Source organism: Triturus cristatus, chromosome 12 (assembly GCF_964204655.1).
Source record: "Triturus cristatus chromosome 12, aTriCri1.1, whole genome shotgun sequence".
In the NCBI taxonomy this organism is placed as follows: Eukaryota; Metazoa; Chordata; class Amphibia; order Caudata; family Salamandridae; genus Triturus; species Triturus cristatus.
Genome location: NC_140595.1, coordinates 111,854,221 through 111,879,337, shown reverse-complemented (window position 1 = coordinate 111,879,337; position 25,117 = coordinate 111,854,221). Strand labels below are relative to the sequence as shown.

General features: G+C 40.4%; 1 protein-coding gene across 4 annotated transcripts in view; it reads right to left on the bottom strand.

The window, feature by feature from the left end:
• Nucleotides 1–25,117, bottom strand: part of CRTC2 (CREB regulated transcription coactivator 2) — a 181,057-nt gene that overhangs the window by 137,169 nt on the left and 18,771 nt on the right. For all 4 annotated transcript variants that reach the window (XM_085637957.1, XM_085637955.1, XM_085637956.1 and 1 more), the window contains exon 2: nucleotides 53–154. In XM_085637957.1, the coding sequence (XP_085494083.1) occupies nucleotides 53–154 (102 nt within the window). The remainder of the gene's footprint in view (nucleotides 1–52; nucleotides 155–25,117) is intronic.

Here is a 25,117-nt window from a genome sequence, read left to right as displayed (position 1 = left end):
ACTTTGTACAGTGAGCAGCGCTGTAATACATCGTGTCACATAATGCCTTCACCTGGAACTCTGATGAACTGCTCCCAATCTGGTTCACATTCGGCAGCGAGCCTCCATAGTAGGGTCCTCGAGTGTGGGCCAATCTCAGTTTCTGTGCTTGCATCTGCGTTGAAGAACAGAGACTTGCTTAAAATAACAAACAAAGTTCCCAAGAACATAGTACTGACTGTAGTTGTTAAGGGAAAAAGATGAAGTTTAAGAAAGAAATATAAATAAAACACAGAACACTGTGTGTGGCCATCAGAATTGATCACAATCACCCAGAACTGGGAATAAAAAGGGGTTTTGTTATTCAGGAAAGAGTATAGTAAATTAAGGTGTCTGTGGTCCCTGAAGTGGAATAGCAGAGGACATCACGATGCACTGACAAAGATTCAGAGATCCAAGTGCTACAACATCTTATGATAGTGCTACAAGTTAGGACTGGTAAAGTTAGGTAAAGTTTATTATTCATAATTAATAAAAATCTTTGCATACACATAGCAATGTACGCAGCCATAAAAATAGGTTACATAAGAAGTTACAAATGTGGGAAAAAAGCTGTTTACAGACCTCAGAGGCATGGGTATCAGAAACATAAAGGACTTAAAATCAGGGAGGCATTTACATGGTAAAGTTTAATAGATAAGGCAGTTAAAGTGCATAATACAGTTCAAAACAAGCTTTTTGAATATATATTTTTGGGTGAAGTTCAAAAGACAATTAAGCCCGCAAAGTGACAAGTGCCTGGGATCAAGGGTTGCTGTATGGTTGACAAAGTGCTAGTTAAAGAGCATGGTGCAGTTCATACCAACCGGTTAGAGAAGACACTTTAAAACAGGGTTCCTGGACAATTTAGTCAGCAGTCTTGCTTACAGATTTTCAGGACAGTCCACTAGGTTGGGAGTCTTTTGTCAATGTACTCGGCCGCTTTCTTTAGTATGTTTTCCATCTCCTGTAGGCATTTCAGGGCCCAGCATTTCAACTGCTGAACAGAGACAGGCAAGCGTGTCTATAGAAGTCATTTTTGGTTCCAGACAGTACGAAGTAAGGCTCGGTGGAGGTTGTGTGTCTCTTTGGAAAGGCACAAGGCATGCATTAGGTCTTCCTTCGAATAGCTACACAACCTGCAGCTGCCAATGTAGTCCCTTCTTAACAATCGTTACGTTGCAGAATTGATGGTAGGAGGCCAATTGATATTTTGTATATTTTGCTTCAAGGACGCTGTTAAAGACATCGCCCAGGTACTGATGCCGCTTCAGGGTTTTGCAGCTAGCAAGGACTGTATAAGCATGTTATCTTTTGGATATAGTAGCTTTGTCCCTCAGTAACGATAGGTTTTTTGCTATTTTGTGTGCCACTTTTTTGAAAGAATCATAGCGAGCATAGGAAGTCCAGGCTTCTTCTAGGTCAAACATGGAAATTGTCGAGTTGAGGTATTTTTTGGCAGGAGGGTGTAGTATGTGTTTTATCTCCAACCATATATTGTAATTTAAAGTGCCTTTGTCAGAAGTTTTGAATTTATAGCAGCAGATGGTGAAAGCTGCTCTCCTGGCTAAAGTCTGTTTGACTAAGCCAAGTTCCGGTCTTATCTGTGCTGGAGACGTGTGGCTAGGTGGCTGTAGAATTTGCTTGTAGATAAATCCTCACTGTAGTTTTGACTAGCCTCTCCCCGTCCTGTCTCTGCAGTGCCTTGCTCCCATAGGCCAGAGTGGAGGTTATCTTTGCCCGGACAACTCACAGGGTCTATGAGGGTCATTTTTGATTTTTGAACAGGGCCCTGAATGCAATTGCCAGTGTAACACTTTTCTTTTTGTTTCCTCTTTGTTATTGTGGAACGTTTCTTTGCAAGGTAGAACTGAGATGTATGGACAGAGCTGTTGACACCACCTTCCACTGAGAGCAAGTGGTGTTTCCAGTCAGGTATGAAGTAAGATGGAAGAGGTCAGAGAGGTTTTAGGACTGCAACATCAGTGGAAGCTACAGGTGGGAAGAGGGGCATAACAACCAAGCTTTGGCGATTATTACTTTAAAAAATAAATAAATATGGAAACAGACTTACGAGAAGGAATGGGATGGATTAAAAGGAATAAGGAGGTCCCAGAATGTCAAGAGCATTGGGTACTGCAGGCCAAGGATGAGGTGCACTGAAAGAATTTACTTAAATGTCAGTACTCCAACAATGGAGTAAAGAGTGAGGTGCTTTTGTCAGGGCAGCATATGCATCCTAGCACTGTTACATGCAAGAAGTACTGGCAGTACAGTAGAAAGTCCTTACACTGCAACAGTAGTGTGCACTGATGCACAAGATTGAAATGTATATGTAAACGCTTACATCCTAGTACTGCAACGGTAAAGGGGTTAGGCCGATCAGGATTGAAGTTTATTGATACGGAAGTGTGAGAGTCTAGTGCTACAATGCAAAGGTAGGATGTTCATCTGAATCAAGGTTCAACTGACAATACTGAAGCCGTACAAGATACTTAACTTCACAATGAGGGTGAATTGAAAGAGGTGTGAATGGACTACAGATGGCAACAGCAGATGGTAAAGAAAGAGTTGTAGTGAGAGAGCAGTGTAATGCCTCAGTACTGTGCATCAATTTTAGATTGCACAACTAAAATAGCAGGATTGCTGCTGTAGGTATGGATATATGGGCAGTAGGGTGTAAAAATACTACAACGGCATGGACCTAAAGTTCACTGTAGAATCTAGACCCTGTCTTGGCAAAACTCCGCAAGGGAATAAGAAATGGGGGCTAACCAATAAAAGCAGACGAGCTATATTAAGACTGAAGAATGTGTCTCCTTCAAACTCCATGCTGGGGTCTGGGTAAAAACATACGCCTACTTCAACACACTACTGCTTGGTCTTTACTAAACTTCTTTAGTTATCTTTCACTGCTAAAGATTTAAATAATCAAACTATGCTCCAAATAGGTCTCCCTCAGTGAAGACGGAATGGGCAAAACCTTTAACAGGGCTGCAGCTCATATTAGCACTAGTGGTTGCAAATTCAATTATCATATCTCTTATTTGATATACATGTACTTCAGTAGGTAGTATCCCAGCCTTTAAAATGTTGTATAGGTTGCATCCAGATTATTGTTTGAGGCATTTGTTGGTTATTATTTTTCTGTGTAGATACATACAGCACAGCATTGTCCTTCTAGATAATTTTCTCTAGGCTCATAAATCCAATATGAGCAATCCAAAACACTCACTACCATGTACGATTCATACATCCAACAGTGCACAGTAAGACAGATCATACCACATCAACACATGACAAATAAGCTACATAGTTGCCTTTCATATTACTCGGAGTCCCAACTGCACTTCCCACCACACACTCGTATCCAACAGAGTACACCACACAGCTCAAAGATGGCACTCAGCCAGCAACACCTGTTCTAGGCCCCCTCCAGCCACTGGGTAAAGGATGTGCTATGAAATTGGTCACATTTCTCTGGCAGACTTCTCGGAAGCCAAAAATCAATATATACATACACACACATATATACACACACACACATACAAATACACACACACACACACACACACACATATATATATATATATACACACACACACATACAAATACACACACACACACACATATATATACACACACACACATACATATACACACACACACACACATATATATACACACACATACATATATACACACACACATACACACACACCCTTCTATGATGTTTCACCTAGGCACAGATGGACAAGAACACAATATCCAGATTACATTCTTACAGGGCCAGTGGAATCGTATACTGAATCACAACCCAGAGTCTACAAAGGTCAGCAGATACCACAAGTCTCACTAACGAGTGGGACTTGAACATTTAGGGGTCAAGTTGAGCTCTTACTCAATAGCGTAAATATCACTAGATGTGGATCTATCAGTAAAACTCTGATCAGAGATCTGCTGTGTGATGAGCAGGCTTCAGGAAGTCTTACTACCAATAGACAGTTCATCCAGAAGTGCCATTCAGTTGATAGAAAGGAGCTGGTTAGCATCCTTAGGTGCTGCACCACCAACTTAGTGAGGTTTTAGTGTTATTGTATTTGGTTCAACAATTTTTTTTTAAATTCCCAGGTGTCACTTCACGTCATTAATTCCAAAGGAGGTGAGATATCACTTCCTGTGATGTCATCAAATACAGAAAAACTCGTTTGCACACAATACTTTTTAAAAGTTGAGTCCTAGCTCAAAGTTACACTAACGGCAGACTTCGAGCTACTCAATAAAAGAACATTAATTGATGCTTGGAGGATCTTTAATGTGCGCCACGGGCATTGAGTTGTAAGAAAGCGATGTGAAAAGTAATGATGAAATTTAGCAAAAAAAGTGGTGCATACAGCATTCTTGAGCACTATTCTCTTGTGTTAAGTGTGTTAAGTGTGTAAATTTAACTTTGTAGCACTAAGTGGAATAATAACCACCTGTAGATTCCACATTCATTGCACTTCGAAAGGGTTGTACATATGATACTTTTCACCACCTGGGTGTCATAGTGATTGCCGATAAATGTTCTGCATTAGTAGTGTATTTTGTACGATTGTGTTTTCCCTATTAATTTTGGTGAATTTATACATTAGGTCTGGAGGAGGCCTAATGAGATGTAGAATGCATGGAGCGGTTAAAAATGTGCTTTTATGGCACTGAAGAGCACCGTCAAAACCACATTGTGAAAACAGATTTTGGAACTGACTCTCCATGTTTGACATTTCCTTAAAAAATGCCTTGTACTTGTCTTTAACAGTAGCAGGCAAAAACAATAGCAGAAAAATATATAATGCTTCTACAACAATGAAAGGAAGGGAAATCTTTCATCCAATCAAAGGCACAACATCGCATTACTCCTCTTCCACATAGAACCAATATTTGCAAAAGAAGTGCAAATTTGGGACCAAATTACAAATTGGACCGCTTCTAAGCGCACCACACGGGGGAAAAAAATACGTCTAGCAGATACACCATTTGAACTAAAAACAGCAATTATTTTTATTTTCACAGCCTATGTCTGTACCAGTGCCTCTTCGACCTTTAATGCAGAACCAGAACACCCCCAAGAATTTTAGGCACAGACTCCACTCCCTCTCGCAAGGCCATGAGGGACCAGGTTGCTAATTGCCTCTGCGCAGTGTGGGCTCTGCTGTGGTAGAGGGGTCTGGGCGGGGTCAACCATAGCCATCATTTGAAAAGGGCCCACAGAAGTCCACATAAGGAGGTAGGACGCTCTTTGAGGGTTACTGGATCCGGTCATGAACCCTTCAAGAAGGCTCACTGGGAAGGTTCCATATATTTCCACCACCACTTTGTTGGTGCACCTATAAACCAAAGCATATTTTAAGTGCTTTTTGCCTGTGCGCCTGGATATACAATATGCTCCAGGAGAAACATCAGAACTTTGTTGCACTCTGAACAACAAGCTGAGATGCAGGCTGCAGCAGCACGCACCCTCAGAGATCTGACCAACAGCCACTTTAAGTATGCAAATGCAATGTGCAGTGAGTCAACAGTTCAAGGAAAAGACGTGCGCTGCGGCTCAACCCAACAGTCATTACATTATCATTTGTAAATAAAAGTGTTACTATTGTGGGTTTGGCATTTTAGATATACGGTTTGGGAAAATGGTTATCTGTTTATGTTCCTTTCCTCGTATGTGGTTTACATCTATTTGCATTAAGGTACTTTGTGCATGTTCATGTTTTTTTTTTTTTATGTACTGCGATTTCCAGAAGGCAAAACACTGCATTCTTTTTTATTGTATTTTTAAGTTAATATTAACTCAATGCCTACTTTATTTACAACTTTCCTCAAACAGTATTTAAAAAAGTGAAAATTATCATCCCATATGATTATTAAATGTGGATATTGAAATGTTGTCCAAGATTTGTTTCTTGTTTGTTCTAAAACTGAAGTTCTACTTTATTTTTCACAAACTGGGATCTTTCAAGCTACACTTATGCCAATAGAAGAAATGCGACTAATATTGTTAGTCCAGCAAAGCACAATGATGTCCCAGTAAGGATAAAGTGCATAATATTGCACATATGTTAATCAAGAGTAATTTTGAAGAAAGGATAATCAAACTCTTTAGAATACTATAGTGATATCATAATGCAAATACAAGTGGAGTCAAATTGAATAATATAACAAACATTTGTCATTAAAAGGGGCAATATGGCAAGAGTATCAACTTTCAGGGTCCATCTTCGATCAGGCCTTTGAGCCTTTTAGTTTGCTTCATCGGAGAAAAGGAGGGACATTTATCAGGGAGTGGGAGATAGTATAAAATAATATTATGAAAGGTTGCTGTTCCAAAAAATCCTGATAGAGTTGGTATTACAGTTTCAGAAGCCATCTTATGCTGTGGGAAATCTCTGCACAGAGATTAAATTACTAGATATCTGAAATATTGCATATATCAGCCAGTTGCATCCAATCACATTTTAAGAACTGGAAAATTAAATAGGCTACAGGTGGTAAAAGTATCTTTGAATGTCAATATTTAGAAATATAGAATCTATGATGACTCAGAATTTTGGAGAGGTTTTTAAAAACATTGAAAAGGAAGCATTACTATAGGAAACACTTATTTAACATTTCTGGAGGTGCTGTATTTGCTGCATGATACAAATGTTACTAAAAATAATTTATTAAAAAGAAATTGGGGAGGACAGTTCATACAGTTAAAATATGTATTTTACATTTGCACTGGACCCGTAGCTGGCACGGCTTGCTACCACGGGCAAGATCCCTGCCGACGCCAGGTGATTTATCATCATGGCCTTTTGCTCGCCAAGAGGGAGGTGATGATGCTCGGTCGATCGGTCCAAAAAAAAGAAAAACCGGTACTAGATTCAGAACATGCTTTACTGAAAGATCAAACAGACATTTATGCTGAGGGACTCTGTCCCAAATCAAGATCCAAAGACTTCTGGGGCCGACTCCAATCTTATCTACTGACACAAGACTCAACGATGCACCTGTGAGAAGCGATGACCTGCATTATTGGTTTGATGGCTATTTTTCTATCTGTGCATGTAGAACACTGCACGGCTGAACCTGTGCTGTTCATATTTTGTTACCTGTACTTCCAATGTTCTATAATGTTACTATATGCCAATATATCTGCTCTGTCATTCGTCATCCCGATCAAGAAAAAGTGTATTTTATAAAATTCCTTTTATTCTTCAAAATCTTACTTTTTTGGAAAACAGAGTATAGATTCCATATATTTCCTAATAAGAAAATCTGTATGGGCCAAAAGAAAGAAAAGAAAATCCTAAAAACATACTATATCTGCCCATAATGCATAGGTAGTTTACTACTCCCTAGACTTGACAATTACTGCAAGACCCTTGTGATGAGAGGTACAAAAACTTGTTTTAGGATCTGGGAGAACAGGAACATTTAAAGGGATTCTAACACCTTTTGCTACATCTTCCCGTTTGGGATCTTTGAAAAGTGAAAAAAAGCAAATAGTCCTCATGCTGTGCATTGTACCGTTTCAACATTTAGACAGTTATTTTCAGAAAGATGAGAAGTGTGTTACTTGTATGGTAGTGCTTCAATCTGGAATAATCCAGCAATACATCAAAATATAACAATTATGGTGGCGTAGTTGGAAGTCTACAAGTATTCTTTACTTTAGAAATGTATGGTAAATTATTCCTTTTTTAATCGTTTAATTTTTTCGTTTCATTTTCTGCACAGAAAGAATAAGCGGCGAGTGCTAGGGTATAACCAATACAAAAAATGTGAAAGCCATACAAAAGAACAGAATGAGAATGCTGACGTTTGACAAGCCAAAATTACTCTGTGTGTGTTTAAATGCTTAAAGACTGCTGGTTACTAATTTCTAAGATTCTAAGCTTACACCTGTGCTTTGTATGGCATAAGCTATTCGATTCTTGTACAGATTCAAGATTATGGAAGCAGGAATAGTTAAATAATAGATCAGACAATTTATGGAGAAGGTGTGTTTAAAATTAAATAAGACATTCATTTGACACCTATCCAATAAAAACTATTGCTTAGAGTATATTGAATATCAGTGATAAAAGAGAAGCTCAACTTTCTCGTTATAGGGAACAAGGTTACTTTAAAAAGGTAGCTAACGGTAGCTACTAAAATTATGTTACAGAAGCGGAAATCAACTTCACCATCAGGAGCGTGGATTACATAAATTAATTTCATCAAGAATAACTACATTTTTTAAAACAGTTTTAGGTTATGTTGTATTGGGTTCCTTGTGGCGTTCCTCTTTTTTAATGTGTGTGATATAACATACATATAATACACACACAATATATATATACACACATATATATATATATATATATATATAAATATAAAAGTTGAATCTTCTTCAGGTAACCAATTACAGGAAAACAGACGAAGCGAACCCAAAATATGGTGCAAATATTTATTTGGTGCCCAACACCACCGCCGCGTTTCAGCCCGCGTGGGGCCTTGATCACATGAACACACACACACACACACACACACACACACACACTTAGCGTGATGTTTAACATTCAAATTGGTTATGGACATAAGTGGTCAAGCTCAATATTTTTTTATTGACTTTACATACAATATATTCATTGATGTATGATTTCCCTCATATTGATATGCACCATTATATCTTAATAAACTGTTCATATACATAACAAATGAAACGTTATTTACTGTGCCTTTTATCAATTGAGTATTCACAGCTAAGTATTACAGTTAGCCAGGCAACAGCTTCACCTACACCTGTGAAAGCACATACAGTCATCCCTACATGTTTTCCACTGTTTAATAATGGCAAGGCATTCTCTTGCCAAAGTGTGCTGCATTGCACTCAGGGCTATTCAGGATACTGGACAAGGCTTGAAATAATGCACACAAAATGGGACCCTCTGCTCAAGATTAGCATCACAACGGCCTATCGCACCACTCAAGAAAACACAGATTGGAGGTACATCTTTCTCTGTTCGGTCAGCCAAACACTGGGAAACACTGTCAGCAAATATCAGCAAAATCAATGATGATGATGATCTGGAATTCAGAATGGTGGTAAAAACAGATGATCCATTACCATAAATATCACAGAACTAGTGCCAGATTCTGACTTCATGCATGAAAGAAGAATCTGTTACGAAGTCAAAGAGAGTGAGTGAGAGTGTGTGTGTGTGTGTGTGTGTGTGTGTGTGTGTGTGTGTGTGTGTGTGTGTGTACACACAAAGACATTGTGTGTCTGTGTATAGATACACATACGAGGACAAGCTAATGGCCATGCAGACACATCCTAATAGCAGAAAGTATAGATGGGCACGTGCCTATGGAATAGAAAATAACTTATCCCATAGAAAAGGTTCACAAACAAAACCCAGAATCAAGCAAACTATGCAATTATTCTCAAATTCCTGAGGGGAAAAAAGCACTTGGTTTGTGTCTCCTCGTGCAAAGATGAATGTATGTGAATTTAGTTTCCAACATATAATCAAAGTGTCTCATTCCATATAGTGCTTGTTTATAATCCTATTTATTCAAGTAGTTGGACTATAAATATGATTACATGTGTGGCCCGTCCCACAAAAGATTTTTGGATTAACCTTTTATCAGGGAGCCATTTCTTGCATTTCTTAGTTCTTAACCACTTTGAATTGCTTATTTTATATCCTAGATACCTTATTTGTGAGGAAGAGAATGCAGCATTACAACACACAGATGTGCATCAGGACACAGACAGGCTAGTACTGACTGTTGCTTTCAAACAGATCAAAGTGATTCCAAGATGGTTAATCATTCTCCGATTGCGCATATAATTTGAATGAAAACTTAATTTATTGTAAGAAACAAAATAAAGTGCACAAACCTAATCACAAAACACAATCGAGGCACACAGAGGACATGAGAGGACACCCTATCCTCAAGGAGCATCAGAGCACACCCAAATGCCAAGGAAATGTCCTTTACCTTGAGAAAATAAAAAAGGTCGAACAAAACGGCACTCAATAGAGAATTGAAGCATGCTCTTCTTTAATAAGAGACCTGGAAAAGGGGCAAGGGCAGGAGGTTAAAAAATAAGCCTTCTAGCGGGTTTCTAGAGACATCTCAAACCTAAGGAGAATCAAGACATATGATCAAGTTATAGAAAATACCTCTGCGTCAAGGAAAAAGATGATAAAACAATAAGCATATTTTGAAAGTGGGACCTGAGCAAGTTTTTGACTTGAAAAAATATATAGCTGTATGGAAGTGGGGAGCTTGGACGGCACACATCAAACCAAGGAAGAATGAAAGCCTCTGGGGTGCAGCAGAACATGGATGAAGGTCCAGCCCCGCGCCCAGCAGACACTGAGGAAGGCCACGTTCATTCTCCTCTTATGCTTCGTCTACTTTTTTGATCATGGAGAGCGTAGTATAAGGACTATATATAAATCAAAAATTCCTCCTCAAGTTATTATAAACAGTACTTGGGCAGGAGAGAGAGTAGTATCAGTATTGATAGTATAGTAAACCAAAAGTAAAAAGCTTCAAGCAAAAAAATATCAGTTATGAGTAGTCAGAAGGGTGGACACAGACAGGCAGTAAAAGGAATAACAGATAGTAGGGACAAGCCAAAAACGATTTAAAACATGAAAGAATAAGGTGGCGCTGTTGAACCAGTCAACAGTGAGACACAGAGCAAGGAAAAAGAGTATATAGAATTGCTTAAAAGAGGAGCGATAAGGAGGTGCTGAAACCACGGATACATTTGAGAGCCAAACAGAGGAAGCAAAAGAGAAGCCTGAAAGGAAAGTCAGTTCAAATTAAGAAGATGTGGTGAGCAGTAAGGTAAAGACCGAAAGACGATGAACACCTGAATTAAATATGAAGTGCAAGGGAGCAAGAAATATATAGGGAGTGTAACAAACAAGAACAGTAAGTACTCTATAGAACAGAAGACTGAAGTTCAAATGAGCGTTTTATTACCAAAGGCTCGTAAATACAGATTTTGAGAATGTAGAAAATCTGGAAATGCTAAGTGTGAGTGACTACATACATGTGCTGAAAAGAATGAAAGTTTAGATTGAAAAATACAATTGAGATTGTGAACTGAGGATCAAACAGATAAATAAGCCGAAAAACATGAAAATGGAGAGAAGAGTATTATGACCGGGCGCAACTCCACGCGTTGGGCATGGGAGAAACTCCTACTTGTCTGCATTGCAAAACCAGCCAAGGCACCTACATTCACACACTGTGGGAATGCCAGCAATTACAAAGATACTGGTCGCTAATAGTGCAGGAATTAAACAACATATTAGAAACACAGATCTCTCTGGATCCCAAATATATTATTCTGGGCATCCCTACAGACTTAGCTATTCCTAGATATGGGCTCCTATTGTGCAACGTAGGGCTCATAGTTGCCAAATGAGTTATCGCCAGACACTGGGGAAGGGAAGACCTGCCCACTCTCGCGGCATGGCGGGTCAGCATGGATCTATATATGGGGGCGGAGAAAACAACATACACAGCCAGAGGGTGTCCCAAATAAATTCAAGAAAATCTGACAACCATGGTTAAGATACTATATAGAGATGGACTGGAGTGGGATTGGTATTATGCACCCCAACACACAGAAATCATGAGCTGTAGGCGGACATCCTCATTACCTAATAAGGAGCAACTAAAGTGGGCCATATGTAATGTATCAGGCGGGGGAGGAACGGTAGGAAGGAATTAGATAATGTAATCTCTGTATGCTTGAAAGTAATAATTAACTGTAACAATGTTATATTCGATGTATATACAACTCACCTGTTGAAACTCTGGTTGATGTTTAAAAATAAAAACAGTAAAAAAAAAAAAGAAATGGAGAGAGAGGAGTAAGGCAAGGAAATAGGAAATCTACAGTTTGGAACGTTTCAGAACACGGAAGGAGAAATGATTCATTAGAGACTAGTGTTCTGTAAGAAATGAATAAAGGAAGAAAAATAGATGAAGAGTTGTGAATTATCTGACCGGAAAGTAAAGCGACTGAAAGAAATTATGGTGGAAAGTGGGGGCAAGTAACAAAACTGAAAAGAAGGGGCCAAGACGTTATCCATATGAAAAAGAAAGGTTTGCCCAAGAAACTTTTCAGGCTAGAAAAGTAATAGACCATGATAGGAAAATCCAGAGATTCCAAGGGGGGAATATTGGTTTACTGTGTCAAAGGTGGTAGACAAATTAAGCAGGACAAACAGAGAGGGAAATTAATTATGGAAAGAAGAGTCAAAGTGATTAGAGACTGCAAGCAAAGCACTTTTTGTAGCACAGAGAGGGCGAACGCTAGACTGCACAGATGAACAAAGAGAATTATGAATCCAAGAAAGGAGAAAGTTATGTGGTACAATATGTTGCAGGAGTTTAGTGACAAAAGGAATAAGATAAACAGTGTGGACATTAGAAGGCAATATCGGGCTTACAGTACTTTATTCCTAAAGTAGGCAAAATAGAGCACGCTTTCATGGGTCCAGGAAATAACCAGAGAAGAAAGAAAGACATACTAATACCATGATGAGGAATGGAAGTAGTAAGGGTTGGAGTTTAGGAATAGGAGCGGTCTTACTCCTAATCAAAAGGTTCAGCAGGAGTTAGCAAGGTGAAAACAGAAAAAAGTTTAAACTTTGAAACTGAAGCAAAATAAGAGAAAGTGGTCATTACTGGTGGTCATGCAACTGAGTGGTTAAATCACCCCCGCCTGAAATAACAACTTACTATTTCTCCACCCCCATCCACGAAACCCTGAAATCAGAGAACAGAAACCTATGAGTGATCTGGAACAGCAGTTCTTGACCTGGTGTTCCAACACATACTCCGGGAGTGTGTGACTGTTTAGAAAAATTAACAGACTATTAAAGTATATACACACACACAATAACTAAAATTAAATTGAACAGTTTAAAATGAGATGTAAAATGTAAAGGAACTGGAAACTGGGGGCTACAAATTAGTTTGGTATCCATAGCTTGATTTAGAAGGAGCAGAACGAGATCAGTAAATGATTGGTGGCCTCAATAGAAGCGCTGACAAAAAAGGCAATATGATGATATTCTAGAGTTCATCTCACATATCGCTATGTCTTTTAGAAATAAAACCACATTTTGATAAGCTCCAACATTCCAAATAAAATTTCAATTTCTGTATATTCTTTTTTAACAAAATAAACAATTTCATATTTTGTGTATTTGTCGGATGCATTCTTGTTTCTGTATTTTTGTGTTTTGTTTTGAGGTTCAAACAGAATTCTTTGGGACACGCTCCCCACATTCAGCAGCGATTCAGTGGAGGCCTACAGAAGTCAAAAAGCTAAGAACCATAGAAGTAGGATGCTAACCAGAACTTCGACTCGCACGTGGCAGCAATAGTCGAGTCCACTTTCTACCAATTCCGCCTTCAATGCAAGCCACCATAACTTCACTGTCGCTTTGAGATAGTCTTAGAAGTCAATATGGGGCCATAAAAATTAAGAAAATGCGGGCATTTATAAGAAAAAAGTTGTCAGAAGTACAGAAAGGGGGGGAGGGGAAAAAGTGAAATAAGCTGAAGATAGAGTCAAGAGAGGAACTTCATTTGGGTAAGGAAAGAGACAGGAGCTCCCACTGATGATGGTAGTGGGATTAGTAAGGAATGGGAATGGAACGTTAGTATGAGTGAAGGCAAGTAAGAAGATTGAAAACTCCCAATACAAATCAATGTGACATGGGAGCATTAGGAAACCAAGGGTATGAGTCTGTATAGAAAGAGAGAAGCATGTCATGTAGGTGGGTAATCAATAATGACAGGATAAGGGGAAAGGAAGTAAAAAATGAAGGTAGAGCAAGGGTCAATGAAGGAAGCGTATGAGAATGCAAGATGAAACAAAATCACCATTACTTGGCCTTGACTGCTTGTGTTAGAACTGGGTTATTTTCCTGCTCTGATATCTCTCGTAGTTGCAGTTTTCTATTTTACTGATATTGCTTGTTTAGGTAATTCTATCATTTACCTTCTACAGTGTATTTTTTTACCCTTGACTCGGCTTTCTCTGTTAATTTGTTGGGTTGCTCACCCCTAGTTCCCACCCACTATCTCATGCCAGGCATACATTTGGAATCTCAAGGCACCCCCTACAGAACGCCACTGGACTGGAGGAAGATCATATGAGGATTGACCCTGCGGTCTGAAACCTGAGAAGAGCTCTAGAGGTATCTTCTTCTCCCCCCCACCCCTTGACCCCCCAGGACAAAGAAGTGGATTCAAAGGCTAACCATCTTGTCAGAGAAGTGGATTCCATGGGTTATAAGGCTGACCATCTTGTTCAAGCTACAGGGATGCAACAAGCTTCAAACGGCCTCTTGTGCAACTGCACAGCTGATCAGTAGTAACCAGACCTTCACTGGACTCTTCTGCCACCCAGTGAGTCTCTCTGAGAGGACTCAGGAGGGCTTTAGAAGTGTACTCCTACGGTTAATGGGGACTTTTAGGACTAAAGTCAGAAGGGAAAATCTTTGACCAGGACAAACCCAGCTAGTGCATCCGCCTCCATCGCGGTCAGCATCCAATTGCGCCTACGTCCTGTTCTCAAATGACCATTGACTGTCGTTGACACTTTTTGTTCTTGGTGCTATTTCTATGTGAAATAAATAGATAATCATATCTCCGGTTCCCATTATTGGATTTTAGTCTTTTTCTTTATTAAAATGTAGTCTATTTTTGTAAGTCATTTAGGGATTTTTTTTGTCTTGTTTTGCATTTCGACTTTGTTACTCTTTTGGTACTCCATAAATACTTCACACATTGTTTCTAAGTTAAACTTGTCTGCTCTGTGCTATAGCTACCAGGGGGCTGAGCTCAAGTTTATTTAGTGACATTAGTGGTTCATCTTGACAGGAAATGTGATAATTACTTGAGGTTGGCACTTATCTTCTCAAATAATAACTCATGTTTCAACAGAGCCCTATCCAAGGACTCAGAAAAGCCAGTCAACTACACAAGAGCTAACCTCATTGTCAGAGTGCATTCTTGGTATTAAGCTCAAGGTAGAGTTTGTTTTCTGGCTGAACAACGAACACTAGTTATTATGATCCACCCCCAGCCTTGGAAGCATTGTTTGTTGCCAGTTGGTGAACTTTTAGTTGCGAGTATGTTTATATGACTGAATCCACTTGACTTATTTACTTGCCTTCCGGGCGAGTCATAACATACGCATGCATCATTTTCAAGATCAGCTGCATCACCACAAAGTTACCAGAACCGATTTGTCTACATGCCTGTCCGTGAAAGAAACTGCCGCAGTCAGACCGCACCCTACAAGTAACAACTAGAAAACAAATCTTTCAAAAGATATAATCAGAAAACATGCTTTCTCCAACTAGAGTCCCGGGGTGCTGAATGACACCATTATCAAACAAGAACTGTCCCAACCCTTCTGCAATTCAGAGAGAAACTGAGAACCCACTAGTTCAGAGAACACTGCAGCCCCATGTGATAGAACTCAGCAACCACAAACATTGTGCTTCACTCTACATCATTCATAATGGTATCTCAGCCACCCTTCCTTTGTCCAGCATTCTGTTGCTCTGTAGCTGGGTTTGTGTTTCAAAGATGTCTGTATGTGTTCATTTCCATTTTCATAAAGTGCTACTTTGCTGGAAGCTGTCAGCACGCTGTAAGGAGAGAACAGCTTAGGATAATCATGTGGTCCGCTACAAAAAACCATTATTGAATGAAAACTTGAGAAGGATATGTAACAGATTATGAAAGAACAACCGGGGGGTCTGTGTGTACTTTCTAATCACAAGTTTGAAACATCCTGAAATAACACGGAAAATGAATGTGCCTGCAGCTGAACATAATATATCAATGAAGTTCACAGATTTCTATTTTATTTAAGATGCCTCAATGGGCTAATGACTTGGTTGCAGATATTTGCGTGCTACCTCAATGTTATAATCCCAGCAAAGTAGCTCAGTTATGCCAACTTTAGTAACTTTGCAAGACAGATTTTGAAACCTTGAAGAATTTAACTCAATCTTTCGCTATTGCAAGTTAGATAAAATGGTAGTATTGAAGACTTATTCTTCAGTGCTAAATATGTCAGTTTGGATTATATAGCATATGAATGATTATTATTAGAGAACACAGACCTTCTACAGAACACACAGGGACGTATATCTCTTACATGGAGTCAGACCCTGAGAAAGTCAAAAACACTTTAAAATCTCAGTTTATCCTTTTACAAATGTAAATATTAAATATTGGCTGCAGACACTACAATATCCCTTGTGCCTGCTTCTCATATATGCTTAGCAACATATAGGGAGGCCGGTGACAAGAGTTGTGTTTTTTGGTGCCTGTGGCCCTGTTGTATGCCACATCGTCGATGGCAGATTCTAAAATCACTCAGTGGCTAGCAGTTCTGCAGAGAGAATGCCTTTTTTAGGTGAGTTCTTTGAGCGGCAGTTGACTACATCCTCATTATTCTAGTGGATCTTTAGACTCATGGAGGACAAACAACAAATTGTTTTGGTTCATCATATTAAATTGAGGAAAGTGTGCAAAGGTCTCAGTTTCTCCCATGAATTATAGACAGTTACTTGCGGAGGGAGTCACCTGTGCAGACAGTTGGTCACATTTAGCCTTGATTCCACCCATCATACTCCAAAGGAAATATCTATCATGCTGTTTTCTTGGTCAGGCTATTTCAGTAAAAGCTTTGCTTTGGGTCTGCCATATTCATGGTTAGTCACTGACCCATCAGGGTGAAATTCATACAGAAGCAGGAATTGTACCCCAACAACATGGACGCTTTTCCCTTTTTTAAAGGATTCGGGAATTCAGCTGGAACCACTTCAGATATGTTAGAATTATTTAATAACTCCAGTATCCACCTTAGCATCTACTAAACTAAATCTGGAGCATGAGAGTTCTCAAAATGCCTTTCTGGATTCACCCTTGATTTAATTTTCAGCAGAAACAACACATGAGTAATGTATTTTCTTTTTAATTTTGGTATTGTAACAAAAATAAATAAATCGTCACAAACAGCGAGGGAAGTATCTGGGTCAAATCAGTCAGTGCTCTTCCAGCTGCTCAGCTACAGATTAACCTGAACAGATGACTTGATGTGAATATACTACAGGAATGGCCAGTCATTTCTGCTGCAAACATATACTGTGATTAGAATACTGAACAGAATTTGTCTTGCTTCTTCTATGTGGATAGGGATGCACTAAAAAGCTTGTTAATGAAATACTCTTAGCAGCAACTAAATTATAAACTGATCCATTGAAGAAGCATGTGTTCCACAAATCACACGTATGCCATAGTTAGCACTAATAAACAAGCATTTGCAATGCAATAGGTCTCGCATTTGCGAGATTTTGAGCTATTGACATTGTAAATGACAATACCTTTTATTTATGCGTTTTGAAAACCAACTAGAAGTACAAAGTGCACATAAATACAAGGCATTGTCATTTACAATGCCTATAGGTGAAAGTTTAGAAAATAAATGCGAGACCTATTACATTGCAAATGCTTGTACTGGAATAGTGTATTATGTGGAATGGTATTTTGTGTTGTTGAGTGGTATGTAGTGGCGTTTAACTATATAGTGTGCTGTTGAATTTTGTGGCACGATGTGGAATAGTGTGGTGTGAATTAGATTTACGTGGTGTGCTGTGTAATTGTGTTGAGTTGTATTATGTGGTTTAGTGTTGAATTATATGGTGTGGATTGCAAATGAGTGGAGTTGAATTGTGTTGTGTAGGCCCGAGTGGATAGCTTTACCCATTTGGAGACGAAAAGGAAGAGATAAGTAGGTCTACTTTATCTGTTTCTAGGGGGGGAGGGGGGGAGGGGGGTGGTAGAGGTCGTGACCATGGCTACGTCCCATCGTCCCATTCAAACTGATGTTTTCAGCTGCTTGCTCTCAGTGTTACGATGTTTGTGTTGGATCAGGAAACTGTATAGCGCATAAAACTGCTGGGTAGACACTTCTATGCGTTTTTCTAACCTTGTAGTGAGCTTCCTTGCGTGCCTGTAAAATGCCAATCTCTACCCCATGACACTGGAGAGCCTGGGACATGCAGCCCCAAAATGTTCAAAAGATGCCGGGCTGAGATGAGGGAGACCATATGTTTCCCCAACCTCCTACGTCCCCCCATTCCTGAAAGATTTCGAAAGCATACCCAAATCTGCCTAAACGTTCATCAGACTGAAGGGTGAAGCGTCGGAAAAGCACACACTAGTGTAAAACTGATAGTGCACATCCTGCAACAAATAGGTGCAAAAACTCATTCAAAAGAGCACGGTAGGTTGAAGCACCTGCTACATATACGCGTACTACTCGCAATCCACAATAATGGCGTTAGACTCGTCACAAAGGTCTGCCCGATATTCCCAAGCAGACCTTGCTCTGTGACCTTGGGGGTTCTTAAGAAGGGCCTTGCAGGTCCACGGCATTACCGCAGCTGTCGGTGTTTTTCCCCCAGCGAGATTTGCATGTGAGCGCGGGCTCCTAACCTGGATTTCTGCTGGCTCATTCTCCCTGCCTGTGCGCCAGGCTGCAGTGCATCCACTCGTAACGGGTTTATATGTAGCGCTTAGTCAGAGTCGGCCCTTGCTACAATAGCGCCCCGGGCGCAAAGAGACATGCCGTCCCCGCTAGTGCCAGTGAATTTTACAAGCGGCCGCCATTTCCAAAGCCGCCGTTCTGGTTTTCTTTGCTCCTTGTCTGTTAGCTGGCAATGGCGGTAGCTTGTTTGTATTTGCAGCGCACCGTGTGCGCTTTCACTTTAGGAAGCGAGTGGTGTAAGGGACTGCAGCTGTTCTTAAAGTGAAAGCACTTATTGCGCGCTGCGAATACAAACAAGCGACTGCTATTGTCCCGGCTCAATAAACAACAAGCATTTGTTTACGAGGCCCGGGACACGGCGAAGATGAAGTAGCCCCAAAACGGAAGAGATACTGACGTACAGCATAACTAAACTGTAGTTGGTCAGTGTTGCTTCCCTAAAAACGGAAGTGACATATCCGATGGCCAGCCAATAATGAGCCAGCTAAGCAGAGCAACGCCAGAGTGAACCAATGTCGAGCGGCAGGCGGGCTATCCCTCCATATTCTGTTTACTTCAGGTCTTGCAACAGCGCATGCGCTGTCTAGGCTCGACCTTTCAAAAAAAGGCACAAATAAGAGAAGATTTTTGCCATGCACCCTGCAGGACTGCAGACCTGGGGGATACAAACCAGGAAAAGACATAAGAGGTCGAGGTTGTATACAGGAAGGATGCAAACAGGTATGGCATAAATGTTCTCCGTTCATTAGTGCATGCTTATGTTTGCATGATTTATCTCATTGCAAAAAAATTGTGGTTCTGAAAATAATGCAATTTCATGGGCAACCAGGGCTGCCAGATGACTCCATGTCACCAGGACACAACATTTTTTGTTGTCCTGGACATTTCTTTGTTCAGTTGCACTAAGCCAAGATGACACAATATACCAGTATCAAGGAGTCAAATGATAGCCGTATGGATAGAATATATGATTTCATGAAAGATGTAAGATAGGTAAAAAACTGGGTCCTCAAAATCTCTGGATTATGGATACCGAATTGCTATCAGGCGCATCTGGGTAAATGCAACAAGAACATATGCTCACGCAGAAATGAGAAAATCAATTACAAAATGGGCGTGAGCAAAAGCAAGGCTTAGTGGGCCTGGGCAGGCACACATGGATCACCATGATGATACACACTTACTGTCAGATTATCCGAGACCAGTAAGAGGGGGACAGAAATATATTTTGCATGATTTAAGGCGGTCATATTTTTCTACAAGAATAGTAACGTTCACAATGCATTTTAGAAGCAAATATTTTTCAATAGGTGCATGAAGAAAAAGGTATTTGGAGGGTGATTATGATGAAAGCATCAACATACCACAACAAAATTAAAAGGAGCTGCAAAGTACCCAGATTTTTACTGTGCGTTAATCCGACTGTTACAGTGTAAGATGTGCAAGAGAATGAGAGTCTGACCCTGACATGAGTGCCATTTTGATTTTTCGTTTGGCTTCGCTTAGGATGACTAGATCCCAAGATGAACGATCCAATATGCAGGTTGTCTTCGAATGAGAGTTTCACCCAAGTCCTCTCACACATTTTTAAAACAAATAGAAGGCAAGTCCACCATTGTAGTCAGCACCACCTCGCTGCAGTATCCAACAGGCAAAGTGATGGGCTGCTCCCCTCAATCCCTTGAGGGCAGTTGGGGGGCTGATCTCTCTCATCCCAATGACAGACTCATTTTCCAATTACCAATCACAGCTGAAAAAGGTAAACACCCAGGAAATGCCTCACATATGAATACCTTACATATAAATTACACTTGTCACAGACATTGACTGATGGGGTCTGAAGCAGAGCAACCTGAAGCCGAAGTCGGTGAACAAAAGTTTCTCTCTGCGTATTGTTCATGGCAAAACGTCTGGACTGCACCAGGCTAAAATTAAAACTCCAATTGAGAACTACATAGAACCATAAAGCTATTGCAGACTTGCTTTGGCTTGATGTCATTTCAGGGGAAGGAAGTAGAAGGTAAGCACTGATTATAAGCGCTAATAATCTATAGGATCGAAAAGAGATACAAAAAATGAGGGAAAAATGAAGGTAACGAAGGGGAAATAAAAACAATCTTTGAGAGCATAGAACAATTGAAATCTAGAAAGCAGCAGGTTTACAGAGTCCTACAGAAATTAGCAATGATGTTAAAATTGATGTTTTTCAAGGCATCAAATAACAAGCATTGGCATAGCCAATATGTCTCGCCTTTGGGACCTTATAAGTGTTTAGTTGTCCAGCACAATATCCTTGGTGCAACAACATTAACTGTTGCATGGCTAAACACTTATAAGGTGCCAATGGCGAGACCTATTGGCTATGCCAATGCTTGCTGGGCAAGATTGGGAATCCCAAGGAAGCAAGGCAGCAGAATCAGCAATACAGGGCAGCAGAGGCTTAGCACAGAGCGGGTCTAGTGCTAGCCTAGAAGAAGTGGGCAGCTCACAGCTACAATATCTAGAAAGCGACAGAGAAGGATCTAATTTTGACGTACCACTTCAACTTGCTGGAGTGGAATGCCTGCTTAATTTGACAATCCTTTCAAGTACGGCAGCAACCAGTTCCCATTCATAGTAGGTTTTCCCATAAATGTAAAGCCCCACCTAAAGGGTACATGCAGTTTTGCAACATTTGGGAAAGAGTGGGTGTGGTCTGTAGTCCAGGCTTCTCATGTTCCAAGCATGTTTTGGTAGTATGTGTCAAAACACATAATTAATGCTGCATAAGAGTTTCTCTTGGGGATTCTATGAAAATATAAAAACCAATAAAAACAAATAAAATAAAAAAGTTTCTTTAGGGGAAACAATGTGCATCCTACTTTCCGGAAAAGAATGAAGATGATGTGGTGGTGGTGTTTTGACCATGTCATTTTCTCTGAGGGGAATCTAGCCTCAGGTTTGAGTCTGTTTGTTGCACAGAAAAGTTCATCATCATGTAGGGCTAATCCTAAATGTAGGTGCACCACGGGTGATTGAGATTACTCCTCTACTCACATTTCCTCCAGTGTTTGCAATCAGTATTCGGTTCACGCTCATTTTAGGGGTTCCAATATTGACAGCTCCTATTTCACACAAAACCTTTTTCTAAAAAAAAAGGATTTTTTTTTTTAAGTGGTTCTCATTAGCAGAAGTGACTGGAGGGTGGACAGGGGTTGAAGGCATCTCCCCTGGGAGCAACCAAGATGCAGGTAAAATACTATAAATAAGTTGCCACCAGCTAAAATCAGGGATGAGAGAGTCAAAGGAGGCTGCCAGCCATATCGGAAGAGGCGAGCAAGTTCAATGATTCCTTAGATCAATCATTTGCTTTCTGAAGCAAGCATGGCCGGCATGCTGGCTGCTGGTAAGATTCAGTGTGCAGGGCAGCTCCCACTGCAAAGCCTCTGTTGAAAAACAAGTTTGCTGAGCCGCTGATAATATTTATCATATTCAGCAGTGTGGGACAGAACTACTGACTTTACCAATGCTTGTTGTTAAGTGGCTGTAAGAAAATCTTGGAAGAGGAATACATTTTAGTCCATGGCCTGGACATCAGATAGAAATCTGCAATCCTTGAGTAGGCCAAGTGAGTTTTGCTATTTCCAGGTAAGAGAAGAAATGAGGCAAAGCAAAGACTATGCAAGAGTGGGAATCAGCCATTGTTCTTCAATTTCTCAACTTATTACACTCTAGGTCATGGCACCCGAAGCATTGAGCTTTCTGCTGCACAAACTGCGAACATGTGTTAAATGCATTATAATTTTGAGGTTGATCAGAATCAGTCAGAATCGATCAAAAGCACAGTTGGCCAGGCACAAAAAAGATATTATACCTAAGCATTAGCCTTTGGTAGAATAGGAACCGTCGATGATTTTAAAGAAACAAGCTTGTAGAAATTCAGCGCAATGATACTTTCTGGTCTATTTGATATTATAACATGCCAGAGGTGTACTTTTGACTTACAAGACATCTTTCAAAACACATTTCAAGGACATCGCCCTCGGAATCCGTTTCAAATTAAACTTGAGGAAACAGGAATCAGAGGAAAGACATAAGTGGGTTGTTCTCGCATGCGGTTAGTATAAGGCTTTCAGGCTACAAATTAGTTAAACACACCTGTAAGTGACTGTGCCTTGGCTCAAAGTCACCAGATGTATATACACAGTGTACAAGTCTCAAATGGTAATGACTGTAGTCTGCCGACGCCTTTGATGGGAACTTCAAAGTATGTTCAGGATCAGATACCGAAAGGTAATTAGTTCACAGTTTTTACTTGCGATTGGACAACAAGCAAGAGCGGGAATCGAGAGAGAACTGCTCATTATCAAGCAATGCTGCAACACGAAAAGGGATTGTCTGCCTCGCTACCTTCTGTCTGTGATCTAGGAATGCATCTTCCCCCACAGCACAACCAATAGCCAAAAAAAAGAAAGTGCATCGAAATTCTAAACAAGCGGTCTTCACTGTCTTCGTTTTTCAAGCACTCGCGCTTGTAGCGGCATCCACCTTGCCGGGGCGAGCAGTGGCCATATGTTTGTAATTAACATGGCCACGCCGCTGCTCACTCCCGCAAGGTGGATGCCGCCACTAGCACGAGTGCAGTGCTTGAAAAGTGAAGACCGATGGCTAGAGGCCCTCCTAGAGCAGCGCCTGCGCACTGCCTAGGCGAGACCTAAAAAGGCCTCTCTCCAAGAAGGCCAATATATTTACGCATAGAGGGCAAAGGACTAAGAGCTGAATTTGTACCACTTTGAAATCACACAGAGAAACATGGCAATTGGTCCCAAAACAATATGAACTTTGCCCTGCTCTTGAAGCATAGAACCTATTTAACGAGGTATAGGGTAGATTGCTCATGGTAAGAGGGATGTTGTGAATCAGTTATTCTGCAATGCAATCGTAATCCTGAATCTCATGCGTCTAACAGGCAGCCAAGATGCCTGTAGAAGATGGAGTCACCCATACAAGTCAAAGACTGTAAAAATGGAACAAGAAACCTGAAAACCTGGCCCCGACTACAGGAGTACCTCATAGGTCCATCTTCTGTTTAAAATTGCACAAGTGAGCCAGTAGCTTTGAAGAGAACCACCTTAACTCACTGGTGGTGTAAACAGAGAATGTTCAAGGGTGTAGGATACATGCCTGTCTGTCTGTGAGACACTCACGTCTGAATGTTGCAGAGAACACTTGTCCTAGAAGATTCGACGATGTGGAAAGTTGGCTTGCTCATGCTATTGGATCATCGTTGTCCTAAAGACCTTCAAGGGGTATGCTGCTCAAAAACCTGGTGTACTGTTTGACTTGGATTTTTTATTTAGAAGAGCGATAAAATTAAATTTAAGCTAACAATTTCAACCTTTTTTTACCAACTATGTTACTCAGCCGTTTTTGTTCACCAACCATCAAATAGCTCTCATTGGGGAAATTCCTTATAAGATAGCTAGAGCAGGGCTTTTGCAGTATTCTAATGGGCCGGCAGAAAGTGGGGGAGGATCTCCTGAAGGAAGGTCACAGAGAGTGTCACTTAAGTTCACCCATATGTCTTGTAAAATAGTCGACATGGACACTGCCTTCCCATGCAGGATGGGAACCTCTCTCGTCTTCAGCTGTGTGGATAAGTGCAGTGCCACTTCCCGCCGGCTTCCTGTGCATAAAATCTCCCTTAGAAGAAACTAAACAACTCTGGTGTGTGTAAAAGGAAAGCAGAAGGAAAATTCTTCTGCTTTCCTCCTTCCTACTCTGCTACGACCATCCCTGACCCAAGGCTGAGCTTATTGGAGCCCTCTAGGAGCTCTTCTTAATCGTACTGTAAATATTAACAGCAAAGTAGACCTCTTTACAGAACGCCTGTCTGCTAAATGCTCCTTTTTTCCTCTAGGAGAATCAGGAACTGCTCACAGAGTATTGTGTTTTTCACTGTCAGCTCAATTGCGTCCTTTTGTTTTGGTACATTGTACCACTTACCAACACCATAGGGAACAGCTGCTTATCAAACACCCCTATTATTAAAAAAAATGTCAGTCCATGGGTGGCGCAATTCAATTAGGGACAAGTCCTTCTTCTCTACACTCTCTGAATCCATGCTGGGCACACAGCTGCTGCACTGAGGGACACAGCTCATCTCATGTCTGTTCTTAATGGTAAAAGCTGTGTTCTAAGAGCATCTGTAAATTGGGAGGAATAGTGCATTAACTATTATATTGTATTCTATCGTAATTACATTTATATAGCACTTCTAACCCGTGACGAGGCGTTTAAGTGCTTTACGTTGAGCAGCAGGATGGCGATTTATCCAGTGGTTATTGGAATTGGGATTAGCCTTGTGCTCTCAAAGCGACTATTCCAAGCATGTGTTCCAGTTTCTTTTTGATGGATTACATTAATAAGGGATAATGTGAGCTCATGAATTGGACAGGATTTTCAAAACTGGACCAGGACTGACAACAAGGGCTG